This window comes from Chroicocephalus ridibundus, chromosome 21, assembly GCF_963924245.1.
Source record: "Chroicocephalus ridibundus chromosome 21, bChrRid1.1, whole genome shotgun sequence".
NCBI lineage: Eukaryota > Metazoa > Chordata > Aves > Charadriiformes > Laridae > Chroicocephalus > Chroicocephalus ridibundus.
Window position 1 is genome coordinate 3,186,067 of NC_086304.1, and position 18,678 is coordinate 3,204,744.

The 18,678-nt window shown below is 65.3% G+C and overlaps 3 protein-coding genes across 6 annotated transcripts in view; all 3 read right to left on the reverse strand.

The window, feature by feature from the left end:
* Positions 1-616: 616 nt before the first annotated feature.
* On the reverse strand, positions 617-7,140 carry LOC134525964 (SLAM family member 5-like). Of its 2 annotated transcripts, none has more exons than XR_010073870.1 (7): positions 6,859-7,140; positions 3,631-3,972; positions 2,865-3,158; positions 2,627-2,746; positions 2,447-2,527; positions 1,585-1,709; positions 617-1,490 (listed from the first exon to the last, which is right to left on the reverse strand). XR_010073870.1 is itself a non-coding variant. In XM_063357301.1 (7 exons), the coding sequence occupies exons 1-6, from the start codon at positions 6,929-6,931 to the stop codon at positions 1,593-1,595; spliced, it is 1,038 nt and encodes a 345-aa protein (XP_063213371.1). In that variant the 5' UTR covers positions 6,932-7,140; the 3' UTR covers positions 617-1,490; positions 1,585-1,592. The 2 variants fall into 2 exon arrangements, 1 of the variants encoding a protein (XP_063213371.1); XM_063357301.1 differs by having other exon boundaries at positions 2,436-2,527.
* A 673-nt stretch (positions 7,141-7,813) lies between these two features.
* Positions 7,814-10,512, reverse strand: LOC134525965 (uncharacterized). The gene is made up of 4 exons (XM_063357303.1): positions 10,428-10,512; positions 9,852-10,175; positions 8,964-9,028; positions 7,814-8,811 (listed from the first exon to the last, which is right to left on the reverse strand). The coding sequence occupies exons 1-4, from the start codon at positions 10,489-10,491 to the stop codon at positions 8,419-8,421; spliced, it is 846 nt and encodes a 281-aa protein (XP_063213373.1). The 5' UTR covers positions 10,492-10,512; the 3' UTR covers positions 7,814-8,418.
* A 5,086-nt stretch (positions 10,513-15,598) lies between these two features.
* Positions 15,599-18,678, reverse strand: part of KIRREL1 (kirre like nephrin family adhesion molecule 1) — a 30,786-nt gene continuing 27,706 nt past the window's right edge. For all 3 annotated transcript variants that reach the window (XM_063357292.1, XM_063357291.1, XM_063357289.1), the window contains 3 exons: positions 18,472-18,611; positions 18,283-18,360; positions 15,599-18,133 (listed from right to left, as the gene is read on the reverse strand). In XM_063357292.1, the coding sequence (XP_063213362.1) occupies positions 17,663-18,133; positions 18,283-18,360; positions 18,472-18,611 (689 nt within the window). In that variant the 3' untranslated portion in view covers positions 15,599-17,662. The remainder of the gene's footprint in view (positions 18,134-18,282; positions 18,361-18,471; positions 18,612-18,678) is intronic.

Sequence of the window (18,678 nt, forward strand, 5' to 3'; positions counted from 1 at the left end):
CCCTGTCCCCCACAACCAGGATATCCCATCCACCACATCTGGGATGTCCCGTCCCCTGCACTCGGGCTGTCCCATCCCCTGCCCCGAGGCTGCGTTTCCCACTGGGGCCTGGCCGGTTCCTCCCTGCCAGCAGCAAAGGCTTCGCTTGAGAAGCTCTCGCTGAAGCAGAACCCCCACCGCGGTGGGAGGAGACATATAAAAGAGAAGCAGGTCTCTGGGGACAGCGCTGTTGGCACCCCCGGGCTCTCCTGCCGTGTCCTGGCTGCGACGGAGAGTTGGGCTGCGGGAACCCCCCGGGTTTCGGAGGCGGGGAATGTGGGGTTTGGGCTGGTCCCAGGCATTTCACAGACCATGAACGGAGGTCACGCCGCGGCTGCTGTTCCGACAAGGGAAGCGAGAGGTGACTGCATCCCCCTCCGTGCATGGCAGGGGGGGCAGGCTGGGGTTTCTCGGGGTGCAGCCCCCAACCTGGGCAGTTTGCGCGGCCCCGGGGATGCTTTTAGTGCAACGGGTCCATGACTGGCTGCACAGAGAGCAACAGGCATGTACACGCATGTATGCACGTGTATGCACACGCGTGCCCACGTGTGCCCACCCCCCTGCCAGCTCTCCCCTGTGATCTCACCAACATTTATTTGCTGTTTGTACAGCGGCGGGAGGTCCGGCTGAGCGAGGGGCCCCGTGACAGTAGGTGCTGGACACACAGGCAGTGACACCCCCTCCGTCGCGACGGTGCACAAGCTGCACGGGCAACGGCTATGGCGGTGTGGGGGATGGGGGGGAAACGGGGGTGCTCCTTGGTGGATCTGCACGGGCGACGGTCCCTTCTGCATCCCTCTTTGGCCCCGGAGATGCCACCCGGGTCCCCTCCAATGGAGCCGCATGGGACGGGGCTGGGGGGGACATGCTGGGGTGTCTCCCCCCCCCCGTGTCTCTGTGGCAGTGGTGAAGCGGGTGGGACCGCACAGAAGGTCCCCGCGAGGAGCTGGAGGCTGGGAGGGGGCTGGGGAAGGATGGGGGGGGTCAGTGTCCCCCCAGGGGTCTCATCCTGGACCCACAGTGCTGTGCCAGAGCGGCACGGCCCAACCAGCACCAGAATGTGTCCCTGTGCCCTCCCCAGTGTCCCCAGCCCTGGCCGAGCCTGGCAGTGGTGGCATGCGGGAGGTGAACCCCGGTGTCATCCCCCCCCCATCCCAGAGCATCCCGGGGCATCCGGGGACCACGGAAGATCCCCCAGCTTCGCCGCCGCTGGTCTCTGCCTCGGTCCGAGATCCCGCTCCCCAGAAAGTCTCGGAGGGCGTCAGACAAGGAGGTTGGAGAGAAACTGGAGGTGTCAGGGGGAGAGGGGGGGGAAGCGTCCGTCCGGCTGTCACCCCGAGATGGGGCCTCCCATCCCCGGAGCCAAAACAGGGGCTGGAGGGTTCGGATTTGGCACACAACGCACTTTACAGCCCTTCCGGAAAATCCCGATGCTGCGGCTCTGCGGGTGCCTAGGGGAGAGAGGAACCCTTCAGCTGGGGGGGGATCCCCACATGCAGACGCCCCCTGTCCCTGGTCCCCTTTTGGGGGCAGCCCCCGCCGCACCTGAGGGTCTATGTCACCTCCTCGGCCGTGTCCTCTGGCGCCCGGCGGATCTGCTCGTAGACGGTGGTGACTGGTGCTTTCTGCGGCGAGCTCTGCTCCTGGCTATTTTCGGGGTGACCCAGGCCCTGCAGCAGGAATTTGGGGGAACGAGGAGGGGGGATGGTGAGGGACCCACTGGCCCCAGGGAGCCCCTGCGGGATGCTCTGCCCCAGCAGAGCCGTGCACCCATGGGTGTCTGGGTGTCCCCTGGGGCCAGGACCCCGCTGTGGCTGGGACCCCTGGGGTTGCTGGGACCCCCAGTTTGGCTGAGACTCTCCAGTATGGCCGTGACTCCAGTGTGGCTGGGACCTTGATGCGGCTGGGACCCCCGTGATGCCATGACCTCAGTGTAGCTGGGACCCCTGGGGTTGCTGGGACCCCCAGTTTGGCTGAGACCCCCCCGTCTGGCCATGACTCCCGTGTGGCTGGGACCCCCAGCGTGGCTGGGACCCCCGTGATGCCATGACCCCAGCATGGCTGGGACCCCCAGTTTGGCCTGAACCCTCCAGCATGGCCAGGACCCCTAGTATTGTTGGGACCTCAGTGTGGCTGTGACCCCAGTGTGGCCAGGACCCCCAGTTTGGGCTGTGGTTGGGACCCCCAGTGTTACCGGGACCCCTGGCGTGGCTGGACCCCCAGTGTGGCCAGGACTCCCATGTGTCCCAGCCCCCGACACGGCTGTGACCCCGGTGTGGTGGGGCGCCCTGGTATGGCTGAGGACCCCCAGAGTGGCTGCGCCCCCAGTTGGACTGTGACCCCCCGGCACAGCCCTCCCCGGGTAGCAGCCCCCAGCCCCCCCCCGGGGGCCTCACCTGGTCATTACCTTCCGGGGGGCTCCGGTGCACGATCTCGGTGTACTGGGGGTCGGAGGGGCTCTCCTCGGCAGGGACCGTGGGGGTGGCAGCTGCAGGGGACCAGGACATCACGGGGGGCTGGGGAACACCCTCAGCCCCCCCAAAGCCGTGCCGGCTCTCGGAATGCCGGGGGCAGGGGCTTCACTTGCCTGGGTCTGCCGCCTTCTCGCTATTCATCCGCCAGCACCAGAAGGCTCCCCCCAGGCTCACCGCCAGCAGGATGAGGGTCAGGACGATGTACCCCGACTTGGAGAAGGACGTCTGTCCCCCTGGGGGGGAGCAGAGAGAGGCAACTGAGGGGTGCCAACCCCCCCGCCAAGGGCTGAGCCCACCCACCCCAGGAGGTGTGGGACCCCCGAGCCCCCCTCCCGGGTGCGAGGGTCTCACCTCCGCTTTGGCAGATGGCTTGCAGGTCAAAGAGGACGACCTTTTGGTCGGCGGGGTTGCTGACGGTGCAGGCGTAGGTGACGTTGGCGGCGGTGGGTGGCAGGGCCACCCGTAAGGTGGTGCCGTCCGGGGAGAGCTGGTGGCGGTCGGAGGTCAGGTCCCGGATGATGTTGTCCCTCTTCCAGGTGACGTTGACGGCGCCTTTGCCGGTGCCCTGGCACTGCAGCGTCAGGTTGCACCACTCCAGGGTGCTGGCCAGGAGCTGGCTGCGGGTCCGGGGGCTCGGCACCGACTCTGCGACCCATGGCAGGGACGGGTCACCATGGGGTGGCAGATTTTTCTCCACCCCGCTCGTCCCCACTGTCACGCTGGTCCCCAGCAAGGCCCGGCATGGCCAGCCCAGGGAGCCCTGGGGTGACAGGATTTGGCCTTTTACAGAGCTTGAGGGGCTGCAAGCACTGGGGCACAAAGGTTGGGCTTTCACCTAACCCTGGGAAACCCATCAGTGCTCCCTGCCTCAGTTTCCCCACCTGTAAAAGGGGTTAGTACCCGTACTCAGGGCTTTTGATTTACCCCGGCAAACTCCATCATTGCTCTGTGCCTCAGTTTCCCCACCTGTAGAAGGGGTTAGTGCCTGTACTCAGGGCTTTCAATTTACCCTGGCAAACTCCATCATTGCTCCGTGCCTCAGTTTCCCCACCTGTAAAAGGGGTTAGTGCTCACATTCAGGGTTTTCTATTTCTGGCCCCAGCGCGCAGCCGCTCACCGTAGACGGAGAGGTTGAAGGACTGATCCTCCACCAGCGCCGGGTGCAGTTTAATCCGAGCCCCGTAGACCCCGCTGTCGCCCCTCTCCAGGGCCCTGATCTTCAGCGCCGTCGCGTTGAACATCTCCAGCCGCTCCTTGAACTGGTCCTTGGGGTCGGGGCGCTCGAAGCCGCCGGGGCCGAACTCTGCCACTTGAATGGTGGCACCGGCGCCGGCTGAAAAGCTCCACTCGATCTCCTTCACCGTCTTGTTGGGGGGCAGAAGTGGGGAGAGCAGCACGGACCCCCCCAGGACGCCGTTCACCTGCCGGGGCTGCGCCCGGGCTTGGCCGAAGAGGAGCTCTGTGGACAAAGCTGAAAGTCACTGGGCGTCTGGGGACAAGACAGGGACAGCGGGGACAAGACAGGGACAGCAGGGACAAGTTGGGGACGGAAGGACCCTCAGGGATGAGTCCCTTTTTGGGGAGAGGGGGGAAGAAGCAGCATCTTCCTGCCCTGATGCAGCCGCCTGGTCTCCCCTCCGCTGGCCGGTTCCTCTCCGGGCTGGGGACAGGGATGTCCCCCCCAGGATGACCCGCTGTCCTGCCGGAGCCACCTCCTGCTCCGGCAGGGAAGGAAGGATGCCGGGCTTGGAAACTGGTTGCCACAGGAAAAATATAAAGCATCTACTGGTTCAGATGGAACGGCCCCATCTGAACGCTGCCGACCCCGGGGCTGCGGCCGGGCTCTCACCAGTACAACGTTCCAAGAGGCTCTGGGAGGAATTCCCAGCCAGCAGCTCCAAAACCTCATTGTCCGCCTTAAACCGCCCCTCGGCCAAGATGCCTACGAAAGATCGACAAGGGTTAAGGGGACGGCCGGGGGGTCCCTGCGTGGTGGGGGGCCGCTGCATCCGGGAGGGACAGAGCCACCCGGGGGGTGCAGGACCAGAGCGATTCCCGGCGGGATGGAGTTTGTTGCCTCCATCCCGGGCGAGTTTTGGCCCCTTCGCCTGAGCCTCCACCACGGCTTGGGTGGGTTTTTTTCGGCAGCATCACCAGCTCTCTGCAAAATCATGCCAGGAGCTGCTCGGCACCACCTCCCTCGCTCCTGGCAGCTCCCGCCTACCTACAAGCTGTCTCCTCTGCCGGCCCCCGCGGCCCCCCACGTCCCCTCTGCCGTGGGGAGAACAGCCCCCCCTTCTCCCGCTCCTCGGCCCACGCGGGGACCGGGATGCTCAGCCCTGGGGACGGCAAGGTCGGGGCGAGCGGCTTTGTCCTCATCCCGGCTGGGTCCCCGCCACGGTGAGGGGTCCCGCATGGCCTGGGTGCCCCCCACCGCCGCCCCCCCCAGGCCCGCGGGAGGCAGAAGCAGATGTGCCAGTATATTAAAGCAGATTAAACGCAGCCATCCCAGTGTTTACTTCGTATAAACCCCTCCCGCAGCCCCGCGTTACAAGCTGCCTCTTTGCTTCGCTGTATAAGACGCGCTCCGCGTCGCCGGAGCTTTTGTTGCTCTGATCCTGCTTATCCCCGGCCGCGATTCCCGTTCTTCCGGCCGAAATCTTAACCCTGACCAAATTTCGGACTCTTTTCTGGGGCAATTTGTGAAGTTTTTGGGGCCCCGCCTGATGCTGCCCCGGCCGCGGGCACCGTCGCTGCATGGCTCCGGAGGGAGGATGCTGAGCCCATGTGGGGGACGTCAGGGGGGGGCGGATCAGTGGGGTGCTGATGGGGAAGCTGGGGGTCCCCAGGCGCCGAGGGGGACAGTAGGGGACAGCCACCACCCTGAGCAGGAGAAAGGAGCTGGGCGGGGGGGGATGCCTGGGGGAAGCTCATCGGGATTCTTATGGAGGAGCTTGGGCAGATGCGTCGGCCGTGGGAAGGCTGGAGGTGCACGTGTGCTGTCCCTCTGTCCCTCTGTCCCTCTGTCCCTCTGTCCCGCCATCCATGGGCTGTCCCTCCCTGGCGGGACAATGCCCACTGCGGTGAAACCAGGGGCTGCTGGCCCAGGGCACCCCGCAGGCAGGAGAAGAGGCAGGAGAAGAGGCAGCAGGACGGGCAGCGACACGGGCATCCTCCCTGCACCCCTCCCGGCATTTTCCACCCTCCCCTGGCACATCCGCGGCTCTCCAGGGGAAGTGTGTGTGTGGGGGGGGTCCCCACCGGCCGCCCCCGCGCTATTGTATGAGCGGCCGGAGGAAATGACGGCTGGGAAAAGGCGGCCGGTGCCAGGCCTCTGCCGAGCCTGGCCGTCGCCTCACCCCCCCCTACCCGCCCCCGGCATCCTCCCGGCTCATCCTGTTTACCCCAGGATTTGGGGAACCCACCGCCTTGACACCCCCCCCATCCCCCGGCAGGATCCGGTGGGTGAGGAAGGGGGTAAAGGCGTCGATGCCCAATGCATCCTCTCGCATTCGGCACCTGGATTCACCCGACTGGGGGGGTCTCTGGGGCTGATTTTAGTCCGGGTTTTGCTCTTTCCCACCACTGCCCCACCCCCGCCCCCCCACCGCCGCCGCGCTCCGCTCTGATATCAAATAATTTTGATCAAAGAAAGCAGCTGGAAAACTCCGAAGCGTCGTTAACAGCCTATTTTCCGTCTAGCTGGGTCAGAGATTTGTCATCAGCGCTGGCAGGGCTGGCACCTTGTGCCATCACCGCCCGGTGACAGCCTGTCGTGCTCGTGAAGCTAATTAATCGTTAGGAAGGTACCCCGTCCCCCCCCGTCCCCCCTCCCTGGCTAATCTGCCTGTACTATAAGATGCTTTCTGTAGGAATTGGGAGGTTTTATGGGAATTATTGAACGTGCGGATTAGCGGGCTGGGAATTAAGGGGATTCCTCGCTCCCGCTTTACGTAAGGAGCCGCTTTGCAGCCGCATCCGCCACGGCCCCGGGGGGTTAAAGGGCTCCTTGGGGCGACACGTTGGGGGCGAGGGGACCCTCACAGGGGGATGGAGCCGGTGGAAGCGGGGGGGTGGCATCTGCGGTTGCTCGGCCACCGCCTCGTTACAAAACCTCTCGTTAAGGCTGGACCGCTTGAAACCAGCGTTGCCCAAAACCATCCGGGGAGCACGGAGGGCTGGAGGATGGCGGTGGGGGGGGAGGCATCGGGGCGGGTCGGGATGAGCCCCCAGCGGGCAGGGAGAAGGCGGGATGGGGTCGGCATCCCTGCCCGCAGCCCACCCCACCGCCAGCCCCCTGCCACCCGCGGGACGGCGGCTGGGTGGCGGCCACCCACGCACTCACCTGGCCCAAGGCCCAGCAGCGCCAGCAGCAGCGAGGGCAGCCGGGCTTTGCTCCTGGCCAATTCCCCCTCCATTTCTCCTCCTCGGCTCTTCGTGCGGCTCAGTGGGCAGAGTCAGCGGCAGGAGAGACGGGGAGGAGCAAAGCCGCCTCTCGCCGCAACCCGTAGGAAGCCCTGCATCGCGGGGCGCAGCGAGCTTATTAATTAGCTCGCCAGAAATGATTAGGGAAGCGTGCAGGACCCACGCCGGCGGGGATGCGGAGGGAGCGTGGTGGGGGCTGACGGGTAACCCCCGACCCCGCGCGTCCCGCGTCAGTGCCCGGATTAACGGCGGCGATGCCCGTGCTGGGTGTCCCGCTGGCCCTGGGGGCTCGTTGAAACGGGGGTTTCCCAATGTCCAGAGCCCTTAACTGGGAAAAGCCAGGCAGCAGGAGCATCCCAGAGCCGGGTCGGGGGACCACCCCCAGCTCCGCTCCCGGGGACGGGGGTATGAGGGTGCCTGAGCACCCTTGGGTGCCGAAAGCAGCAGGGGAAGGGATGTCCCATGGGGCTGCGAGATCTTGGCTGAATCACGGGGGATGCACCTGCGGAATGGGATGCCCTGGCAAGGGTGCGGTGGTGATGCCAACGCAATCGTGGACCTGCCAAACCATCCCCACGGGCTCCCCCCCCACCTCTCCCCCTTTGGGGGGGCTGCAGAAAACTGCCCCCCTGCTCCCCCCCGCGAGCCCTCCCAGCCAAGATTTAGGAGCCCTGAGCTGCTGCGGGGGCTGTGGCTGGGAGGAAGCGCTTTCCATTAGCGGCGCAGAAAGCTTATTTTTTATTTAAAAGCTCCAGCATGTCGAAGTGGAAAACAGGGAGGGGGGAAGCAGCCCCCGCAGCGGGGCTGCTCTCCCTGCAGCGGGACGGAGCGGGGGCGACAGCGTTGGCCGCCCCCTGCCTCTGAGCGAAATGAGTAACCTGCACCCCGGGGACAATTCACTCCGGCCCTTCTCACGGGGCGCATTCAAACGAGGATCCTCAAAGTGCTGGGGAAACTGAGGGCGGCCTGGGGAAGGGACACGGGATGTTTGTGACAAGTGAACGCCCCAAAATTGCCCGCCGGGGTCTCCCCGAGCGGAGCGGGCAGCCGAGCAGGGGCTGGATGCGCCGCCCGCTCCGCCAGTTCCTCCCACACCTCTGGAAGGCAGAGGGGAAATGAAAGTTGCTGAGTTGAAACGGGGAAAACTGGCTGGTCTGAGAGCTGAGGAACAACGTGGCTGGGTGGCACGAAGACCATCCATCCGGCGACGGGGCTCTGCGGCAGGCGCTGGCCGGGGGTGACACCAGCCCTTGCGCGAGGCGGGGGTTTCCTTCTGCTGAACCCTCCTGCCCACGAGCCGGCGCTGAGGGGTTTTGCAGGCGGGGATGTCCCCGGCGAGGTGAAGCGTCACCATGTCAGACATCCCCCGTGGTCCCTGCGGGACGGGGAGATGGCAGCACCTCGCCGGGGCTTGCCCGAAGGCGTGGGGTGCCGGCTCCAGACATTGGGAAGCACCGAACTTTGGGAACCTTTGGGTCCATCACTCCCCCACCATTGCGCCGGAAAATGCTGCCAGCTCCATCCTCTGCCGGGATGTTCGGGGTGGGACCCAGGACAAGGACACGGGATCGGTCCTAAGGTCGCCATTCCCGTTGGCACGCGCTGCTGCCGGAGCTGCTCCCTGCGGCTGGGAGAAGTTCTTGGCATGTGACAGACAGGGATGTCCCCACGGCACAGGGAGCAGCCGGGCAGCGCCAGAGTGAAGCAGAGAGCGTCGGCGAAGGCGGGCACGGAGGTCTGAGCTGTCACCGCATCCTTCTTCATTGGGGACGGTGCCACGGAGGGACTTTGGGAAACTCCAGCCTGGCGGCGTAGGCTGCCAGCAGCATCCCTGCAGCCACCACGGTCCAGCGGCCGGGCCTGACGCCATCCCCTGCGCAGGGGAAAGGACAGCAGTGAGGTGATGCCCGACTGCCAAAACAGCCCTTTTGGGGGGCAGGAGGGAGCTCGGGGGTACCTGGAGATACCAGGAGACCCCCCAAAAGCCCGTCGCCCTTCCCTCCGACCCCTCCACGCCGCTCTTGCCTCCGTTCCAGCAGACGCTGGCCAGGTGGATGGATCGTCTCCGCTCCTCCAGGGCACGCCAGGCCCTGCAGGTGAGGGTGGTGTTGGGGGAGCCGGGCTGCACCCCAACCTGGAGCACCCCGCCGCAGAGGGCACGCACCCTGACACCCCCCGGCTCCCCCCAGCCTCTCATCCAGGCGACAGTGCCCCCCGTCCCGCTGGGTAGGTGGCACTCCAGCAGGAGGTGGCACCACGCGGGGCTCTTCGAAAGCAGCCAGCTCCGGATTCCGGGCTCCGGCAGCGGCTCTGCGACGGGAAGGGATTACACACACGGGTAAAAGCGGATCCTCCCCCCTGCCCTCCCGTCGCGGGGGCAACCGAAAGGCTGGGAGCAGCCGGGATGCGGCCCAAGAAGCAGCGTGGCCGCGGGGACCGGCCACACGCCCCGTTGCCGTGGCCGGCTGCCAGAGCCGATTAGCTCAAGCCCGGCACGGCCGCAGCGTGCCAGAGCCGGGAGGTCGGGAAATGGCATGGGGAGCTCAGAGCTGGAGCTGCCAACGTGCTCACCCGCCTGGGCCCGGCAGCCACCGTTTGGCAAGCGAGGAGCAGCGAGTGGCTACCTGCTGTGCGGGGGGAGAGCAGGGCCCTGGTCAGCGGCCGACGCTGAGCCCCGGGCAGGCAGGAGGGCAGGCACCGCGCTTGTTCGTGGCCAGGAAAACCACACGCCTTGCTGAGAACTCAGCTCGAGGTGACAGCAAATCGTCACTTTGCAGACGCGGAGGGCGGGGGACAGAGGGGCGAATCAGTCCCCAGGGCTGGGAACATCCCAGCTGCGCCAACGGAGGGGCCACGTCCTGAAAATAAATAATTCCTATGGTCTCCATCCCTCCCTGCTTTGCAGCCGCTCACCGTAGATGGAGAGGTTGAAGGACTGATCCTCCACCAGCGCCGGGTGCAGTTTAATCCGAGCCCCGTAGACCCCGCTGTCGCCCCTCTCCAGGGCCCTGATCTTCAGCGCCGTCGCGTTGAACATCTCCAGCCGCTCCTTGAACTGGTCCTTGGGGTCGGGGCGCTCGAAGCCTCCGGGGCCGAACCCTGCCACCACAACGGTGGCACCGGCGCCGGCTGAAAAGCTCCACTCGATCTCCTTCACCGTCTTGTTGGGGGGCAGAAGCGGGGAGAGCAGCACGGACCCCCCCAGGACGCCGTTCACCTGCCGGGGCTGCGCCCGGGCTTGGGGTAATTTGAACATCAGAAAAAAATGGGTGCATCAGGAAAAACAGGGTGCAGAAAAAAAGCGAAGGCAGGTGCCAGGAGCCCGATTTCCCCCTTCCTTCCCCCCGGGGCTAAAGACACAGAGAGATGGGGGACCCCAAAACGCCCCCGCTGGGGGGGGTCTGGCTGGCATGGCGGGATGCTCTGGCTGACCCCAGCCCTCCCTCCCCGTCTGTTTTGCAGACACCCCCTCCCTCGCCCTCCACCCACCTGCAAAGCCGATGGTCGTGGCCAGCAAGGCAACCCCGAAAAGGCCGCCGCGGCACCGGCCCATCCTTGACCCTCCGCTGCCTTCTCGCCCTGCAGCAACCGAAAGCACAAAGTGGGGGTGGGGGGTCCGCGTTTGCAATATCGCACCGACACCACTTCCCCCCCCCCGGCCGCGATTTCACACCTCGGCAAAGCCCTTCCTTCACCTCCTGCGCTGCCGGCCCCGCGGCAGCCAGCTCAGGGTGACAAGGAGGGCACAATGAGTCGCCGGCCAAGTTGCCCCTTGGCTCGGCTCGGCGGAGGGGGGCGAGGAGCAGGAGTGACGCCCCGCCAGGCTGCGCCCCTCGCTTCAGCTCCCGAGAACGGGTGGCCGAGGCACCGCTGCGTGTTATCCCCACCCGGTTTCTCTCCCTGCAGGTGACAACCCGAGGCTGGGGGGGGGTTTCTCTGCTCCCAGTAACTCCAGAGATCTCCTGGCTGGAGAAGGATGCGCCCACCTGGCCTTCCAGCAGAGGGAAGTGTGGCCTCAGGAAAGGACTCCCTGACAGTCCCGGCTGCTTGTCACCCGCCGCAGACAGAAAACAGGGTATTTTTGCGGGGATCTGGTGGGTGCCGTGGGTGGCATCTCACCCCCCACGCCTGGGGCTCACCCCCAGCGCTGCCATCGCACGAGACGAAGGGCCAGGCCAGCGCTGGAGGAGGCACTGACCCCCGTGGCAAGCCGATGCCAGCCCCCCTTTCCCTCCAGCACACGCTGGTGACCAAAACCCACCCATTTAAAACCAGGAGGTAACATAAACGGGGGGGTGCCCGTGCCCCCCGCAGCCACGGCCGGAGCGGAACCTGCCAGCGCTGGGGCTGGGTCCCGGTTTCGCCGCGCTGCGAGGGGCAGGGGCAGCCGAACTCGGGAGAGCGAAGCCCCTTCGCCGCGGCCGAAGCACGCCAGGCTGCCGCGAGCGGCTCCCGCTGGCACTCGGTGTGTGTCCCCCCCCAGCCCCCGCCAAAGCGCCGTGCTGCGAACTAGGCCAGCGCTCCAGAAACGGCCGCCGGAGGGGGCTGAGAAGAGAAACGCAGCGTTTTATTATTCATCACCGACAGTCTGGGATAGAGATTTCACTCTTACGGCGCGCTCCCTCCCGGGGCCGGGCCGGCAGTAACACTATTTAGCACTTTGCGAGCGGCGTCTTCCCCGGGAGAGCCCTGAAGTGCTCGGCAAACCCATCCCGTCCCCTCCTGTCCCCGCTCCGGGCTCGGCCGTGTCGTCCTGTCCCCGCTCCGGGATGAACCCCCCGTGCTGCTCGGGGACGGCGTGTCGGCGTTCAGTCCCCCCAGGGACCTGCGTGTGGGTGAGGCTGCGGATGGAGGGACCCAGCTCTGGCCGCCGCCCCCCAGCCAAGGAGCAGAACAGGGTTATGGGGGTGGCGGACCCCCACCAGGGTCCCCAGTGTCCCCCAGCCTTGGGTCCCCCCAGCCCTGGCCCCTCCAGAGCCCCTGAGCTCGGGGTCAGATGCCAGCCCTGACCCCTCCAGCCCTAAAATCATAGAATTGTTTGGAAAAGAGCTTTAAGATCAAATCCAACGGTTAACCCATGTGCCGGGGAGGTTTAGGATCGATTTTTAGGAAATATTTCTTTGCTGAAAGGGTTGTCAACCATCGGAATGGGCTGCCCATGGGAGGGCGGCGGGTCACCATCCCTGGAGGGATTTAAAAGCCGGGCAGACGCGGTGCTGAGGGCCGTGGGGTTGTGGGGGTTTGGGCAGGGCTGGGTTAATGGTTGGACTCGATGATCTGAAAGGTCTCTCCCAACCCAGACTGTTCCATGATGCTACAAAGGCCACCACTAAAGCGTGGCCCTGAGCACCGCACCCACAGAGCTCCAGCCGGGCTGGTCAGCCTGGAGAAGAGAAGGCTCCGGGGAGACCTTGGAGCCCCTTCCAGGCCCTCAAGGAGCTCCAGGAAAGCTGGGGAGGGACTCCGGAGCAGGGAGGGGAGCCACGGGACGAGGGGGAAGGGTTTCACACTGAAGGAGGGGAGATTTAGATGGGATATTGGGAAGGAATTCTTGGCTGTGAGGGGGGTGAGCCCCTGGCGCAGGTTGCCCAGAGAAGCTGTGGCTGCCCCATCCCTGGAGGGGTTCAAGGCCAGGTTGGACGGGGCTTGGGGCAACGTGGGCTGGTGGGAGGTGTCCCTGCCCAGGGCAGGGGGGACGGGATGGTCCTTAAGGTCCCTTCCCACCCGAACCATTCCACGGCTCCATGACCTGCTCCACGAAGGGGCCCAGGCCCAAGCCCCCCCCATTCCCCCCGGACCCTCCAGCCCTCTCACCCCCCCCAGCCCCGTTCCCTTCAGGCCCTACCAAGACCATCGCCCCCCCCCCCCCCCCGCCGCCGAGCTCCCCCCGGCCCTTCCCGGGGCCCTCTCGGTTCCCCCCGCCGGCGACCCCGCACCCCCCTGGAGCCGGGCGCGCAGTGATGACGTAGGAAGAGGGCGAAGCGAGCGCCCAGTGATGACGTACCGTGGGCGCAGCGCTGGCGCAAGCCCCGCCCCGCGCCTCGTTCTCACACGACTACGGTACCACCCCCCAAGTCTCGCGGGATTTGCCGAGGTTATAAATGGCCCCGCGGCGGGGAGGGGCTCGCAGTGCCCGGGCGGGCCGGGTGTGGGAGGGAGGGTGTGTGCTGTGCGGCGAGGCCCCGCCCCGCCCCGCCCCGCCCCGCCCCGCCCCGCCCCGCCCCGCCCCGCCCCGCCCCGCCCCGCCCCGCCCCGCCCCGCCCCGCCCCGCCCCTCCCAGGTGAGACAGGGCGGTTGCCCTGAAGGGGCGAGGCGGAGCTCTGTGAGCGTTGAAGCGTGTGAGGGCCCAGGCCTGCAGCTGAGGGCTGTGCGGGCAGAGGCCCAATGCTGAGCCTGGTCGCGAGGCCCGTGAGGGCAGAGGCCTGGTGCGGAGCCTGGCTCCCGAGGCCCGTGAGGGCAGAGGCCTGGTGCGGAGCCTGGCTCCCGAGGTCTGTGAGGGCAGAGGCCTGGTGCGGAGCCTGGCTCCCGAGGCCTGTGCGGGCCGAGGCCTGGTGCTGGGGTCTGTGAGGGCCGAGGCCTGGTGCTGGGGTCTGTGAGGGCCGAGGCCTGGTGCTGGGGTCTGTGAGGGCCGAGGTCTGATGCTGAGGCTGGCTCCTGAGCCCTTTGAGGCCCAGGACTGGCACTGAGACCTGTGAGAGCCGAGGCCTGGCGCTTAGGCCGGCTTCTGAGCCCTTTGAGGACTGAGGCCTGGGGCTGAGGGGGGAATCTCACCCCCTTGGTCCCTCTCTCTGCTCAAAGCAGCCACCCTACCCAGGGTAGGCCCTGCCGGGCTGCAGCTGGAGGGGCGGTTGCTGTGTCAGACTGTCCCACAGTCACTGCCCTCGTGGTTTGTTCCCGCTGCGGCCCTGCGGGAGCCCTGGGAACTTGGGGAAACTGAGGCCTGTCGGCAGCACCTGCCTGTAACTGCTGCTTTGCCTCGCTGCTTCCTGCGTCTGCCAGCACTGGGGGCGGCTGCTGATGCCGAGCACGGTGCTGGGGTGCTGGGTTAACCCACTTTTCCATCCTTCTGCCGTGCAGACAAATTCAGGGAACCTGAACCCTCCCTCTGTCTTTTTTTCCTTCCAAGAGCTCGTGATTTATTAGGAGCAAAATCAAATTATATTTTATCACCAGCCTGGGTAACAGAGGGCTGAAAGATTAAATTCCAGCGTGACAGCCGGCGGTGAGGGAAGGGACGGGAATCATATCTCTGTTTGGTTACAGCGTGTTATTATCGGGTGCTGGGCTCTGAGAGACAAATTACGGTTTTCTTGAGGGAATCTTTATTTAATTATTTTTTCCTTCTTTTTTAACCTGCTGCAGCTGTCAGGGTGACTCGGAGTGAAATCGCGGCTGTCTGTACCCCCCCAGTAAACAAGCTCCAGGCTGCGGGTTGGCAGTTTTGCTGGCACGGGATGGACTTTGGAGAAAATCCTGCGACCTGAGGGTGAGTATGTGTTGGTCCACGGGGGAGTTTTTCTTCCCCCACAAACGTGGGGATGAGGGCAGGGGTTTCACCCACCACCGCAAACTTTGGCAGAGACGCTTGCCTCCTGCCTGCCGCCCTCCTCTCCGTCGCATCGAGGGGAGAACGGGCCTGCAGGGATGGAATAGAAATAAAATCCCGCAGCCCACCCCGAATTCCTCCCCCCTGCTCCCCCGAAGGCTGCAGCCTCGCGAGGGAAGCGGGAGGAAGAACAAGGCGAGAGATTTCTGTGCCGCTGTGAGGAGGCGGTGAGCCTGCCGCCGTCCTGGGGAATAAATTAGAATACAGCTCGGGAATAAATTAGCCGGATGGCGAGGAGGGGAGATTTGTTTCCTGGGGAAAGGAAGCTGCCTCTTCAGCGAGGTAGAGACACCTCTGGGGCTTGGATTTCGGGGCTGAGCCCGTCTCTTTGAAGCTGCCTGGCTTGGTTCGCACGGTGGTGTTGGAGTTAGAGGGGTTATGGACGGAGAAGAAACTTAATTTCTCTCCCTCCGTGTCCATCCATCCGTCTATCCGTGCTTCCATCCGCCTGCTCCTCGCTCCAGCAAAAGCCATTAAGAATGACAAAGCACCTTTTTTGTTTTAAAGATGGGTCCCGGGAGCAGCAGGCAAATTGCTTGGTTCATGCATAATAAACCAGGCGTGGAAACACACCAAGTAATAGGCTACATTTGTAGGGAAACAAAATCGTTAAGCGAGCCTGTTTGCAGGGGTTTCTGGAAAAAAAAAACAAAAACCCACAAATATATATATATAAAATAAAGGCAGGCTGGGTGCGGAGGGGCTGGCAGACCTCCCCTGCCCCTCCTGGCATCAGCTCCGGCTAAAAGCTCCGGTGAAACAGGTCGGCGGAGCCCGGCGCAACTGGCACCCGAGGTCCAAGTACTGCCCTGTGCTGGGCACGGGGAAGGAACTTGTCCCTGTAGCACCCCTGTCCCCGACCCTGCTGGCCGTGCACCGCTGGGTCCCCCCCAGACCTTGCGGCCCCCGCTCTGTCGTCCCCCCGGCCCCTTCCCCACCCCGTCACGATGCTCCCGCAGAACAAAGGTGACCTGCAGCCCCCTTTTTTTTTTTTTAACATTTATATTTATATATATATATATAAAAAAATTAAATATATATAATATATCGTGTTTAAGACTAAAAATATAGTACATAATATTTAAAAAAAAAAAGGAAAATGGAAAATAAAAAAATGGGAGGTTTGGGGCAGGGTGGGGGATCACAGATACGTGTCTCTAGGGGGGTCTAAAACAGCCTGTGCTAAGGAGGGGACCCACTTGCCCACTGCCGGGGGGCTCGCCCGTGGCCTGGGGGGGCCCCGTTCCCCCCCCCATCCCCTGGGGGGGGTTAATTTAAAGCTTCGGCTTTGATTCAGGGCCCCCGGGGGTGGCTGGGGAGGGACACGGCCCGCGGTGGCTATTGCTATCGATGTGGGGGTGCAGCACCTGGGGCGGGAGCCCCCCACCCCCAAAACAGGGCTGTCCCTGGGGGGTGGGGGGGATTCGGGTGTGAGGAGGAAGGGGGTGGGGGTTAAATCAGGCACCATTGCAAGAAATGGCACGCAGTCCTGCAGTCGGAGGCTCAGGCTGGGCGCGGGCTCAGCACCTTCCAGGGTTTGGCCCGTCCTGACAGTACCTTATGGGGGGGGGGTGGGTTGAGTGGGGGAAAAGCGAGGGGCAGGGGACCCCCCCGGCCGTGCCGCTGGGGCTGCGTTGGCTCCATGGCTCTGTCAGCACCCCCCCGTATCGTACCTGCTCGCCACGGGGCCAGCTCCAGCCCCACGGGGGCTGGCTCCATCGGCGGCTGGGAGCGAGGTGCTCGGTGGGATGGGGACAAAGCCTGTCACCCCCCTCCCCGGGGGACACCCCATGGGGTGGCCGCGCGTGGCACCGGAGGGGGGGCGTGTTTCGTACCTAATCCTGGGGGACTTTGGGGACAGCTTCGGGCAGTAATGTGACTGGGAAGCCAAAACCTTCCCTCCCAAACTCACCCCCACAAGACCCCCGTCCCCCCCAGCTCTGTGGCTGGGAGAGCGTCATCGCTGCAGGCAGCGAAACGGGGGGGTCCCCATTGCCCCGGCTGCCCAGTGCCTCCCAGTCCCTGCAACTGGGGGAACTGGCCAAGCTCCCGCTTCCCAGCTGGTTTGGTTTGCCGCGGCTCAAAACATTCGCCAAACCTTGGGGTGCCGGGGTGGGAGCGTGCTGGGGAGGGGGCGGTAACGCTCGCTGGTGGCTGGGGGGGTGCCGACACCCCCTTATTTACACCTTTCTGTACATTCATAAGAGGTAGCCCCCCCATCGCCAACGCCGGCGGTGGGATGGAGACGGTTCCACCGGGTGTTGCTTGGGGTCCCGCTGACAAGGGCAGGGTGGGAGCCCGTCCCGTAGGTACCAGTGTGCGTATGGGGGGGGACACGGGGCTGCTGGGGGGGGGATTGCTGCTGTGAACTCGCCAGTCCCCATCCCCTGGGGCACCCCCTGCTCCGAGGGTTGGCGTGGGGGCTGTTGGGAAGCGGGACGGATGGGGAGGGGGGGGAGCTGTCCCCAAAATCAAGGCACAGGGCACGGGAATGGGCTGGGAAGGGGCGTTTTTGGGCAAAACCAGAACCCGGGCATTGCATATACGTATATACACACGTATGGCACCCCCCTGCGCCCCTGCGTGGGGGGGCTGGACGGCATGGGGGGGGTTCTGGCGGCAGCTCATGTACGGCCCCTTGCTCCTGGGTGCTGCTCAGGGGTGCTGGGGACCCATCAGGGAAGGATCCGGCCCCCCGGCGCTTGTGGGGGGGATCCGGAGGCTGCAGAGCCGGCCCCGACAGCCGCGCGGACCCACACGCACCCACTGGGGCTGGGTGGGATTGGGGGAGGAGGGGGGGACACGGGGTGGGGGATGGGGTGAGGGGGGAAGATGCCCCCCCAGCCCTCTCCCTGCTGCGGGAAGGTACCGAAAAGAATGAACTGAAGAGTGGAAGCTCGAAGAGACTCGGGGCACGTCCCCGCTGCCGTCAAACCCCCGGGAGGCGGCGGGGGTGGCACGGCACACGGAGTCCAGCCGCTGGAGGAGAAGCGGGGCAGGAGGGTCAGGATGAGCCCCTGAATATCAGGGGACAGTCGTGAGGTACCTGGGGACCCCCGCTGCCTGTGCCGCCCCCCCACCCCCAGTTTCGGCGCTGCCTTGCTCCCCCCCCCCTCCCTTAGACGTGCGTCTGCATCCGCTGCTGGAAGCGCTGCCCGTAGTCCGAGTGCTGGGAGGTGTAGGAGAAGCGGGTGGCACTGGCGTACTTGCCCATGGGGTCGTAGGCGTCGTAGGGTGCCCTCTCCAAGCTGGGGGGCTGACCGTACCCCAGGCGATAGGTGGCATAACCGGCGCCCGCCGGGAAGGCGGCGTGACCCCCGTAGTTCTCGTAGGAGAGTTGACTCGCCGTCTCGCCCCCCGCCGTGCCGGGAGGGGGGCCGGGACCCGGCGCCGTTTCGGGATTGTAGTCGGACGCGGGGCCGCGGCTGTAGGTGTTGAGCTGAGCGTAACCGCTGGAGTGGGAGAGGCGGGAGGGCGGGCGGGTGTCGTACCGCGCCGGGCCGGGGTTGCGGTAGTCGGCGTAGAGGACGGTGCGGGAGGATGGACGGTCCTCGTGGGCGCGGACATTGTAGTAGCCGTTGGTGGGGTCCTGTGAGGAGAAGGGGGGGATGAGCTGAGAGGACACACGCGTCCCAGCCCTTTCCCCTGCGCCGAGCATCCCGCAGCCACCCGGCGCGGGACAAAACTGGGACCTGCCCTTCTTCTACACCCCCCCGCGCCCTGGCACTGTCACCGGACCTTGAGCTCGTACTCCTCGCGGGGGTCGATGGTGTCACAGCGAAGGTCCTGCTTCAAGTCCACGTCGTCCTTGAACGACTGCGGGAGAGCGGGGGAGAGACGGGCTAGTTCCTTCCTGGTCCCATCCGTCCCAGCGTGGGGCGGGGAAGGATGCTGACGGGTGACCCCGTGCCATGGGGTGTCGCTTACCGAGTAGATGGCCTTCATGACGCGGGTGGCCGTGGAGACGCTGGCCGTGTCCTCCTCGCGGTCCGCGTGCAGCGTCAGGGGCTCCCTGTTGACCGTCTCCACCTTGATGTCCAGCTTGCGCAGGGTGACGTCCTTGCGACCTGGGGACACGCAGGACCAGGGATGGAGGGGACTGGGGACGGATGGAGGCAGCCGCCGGCATCACCC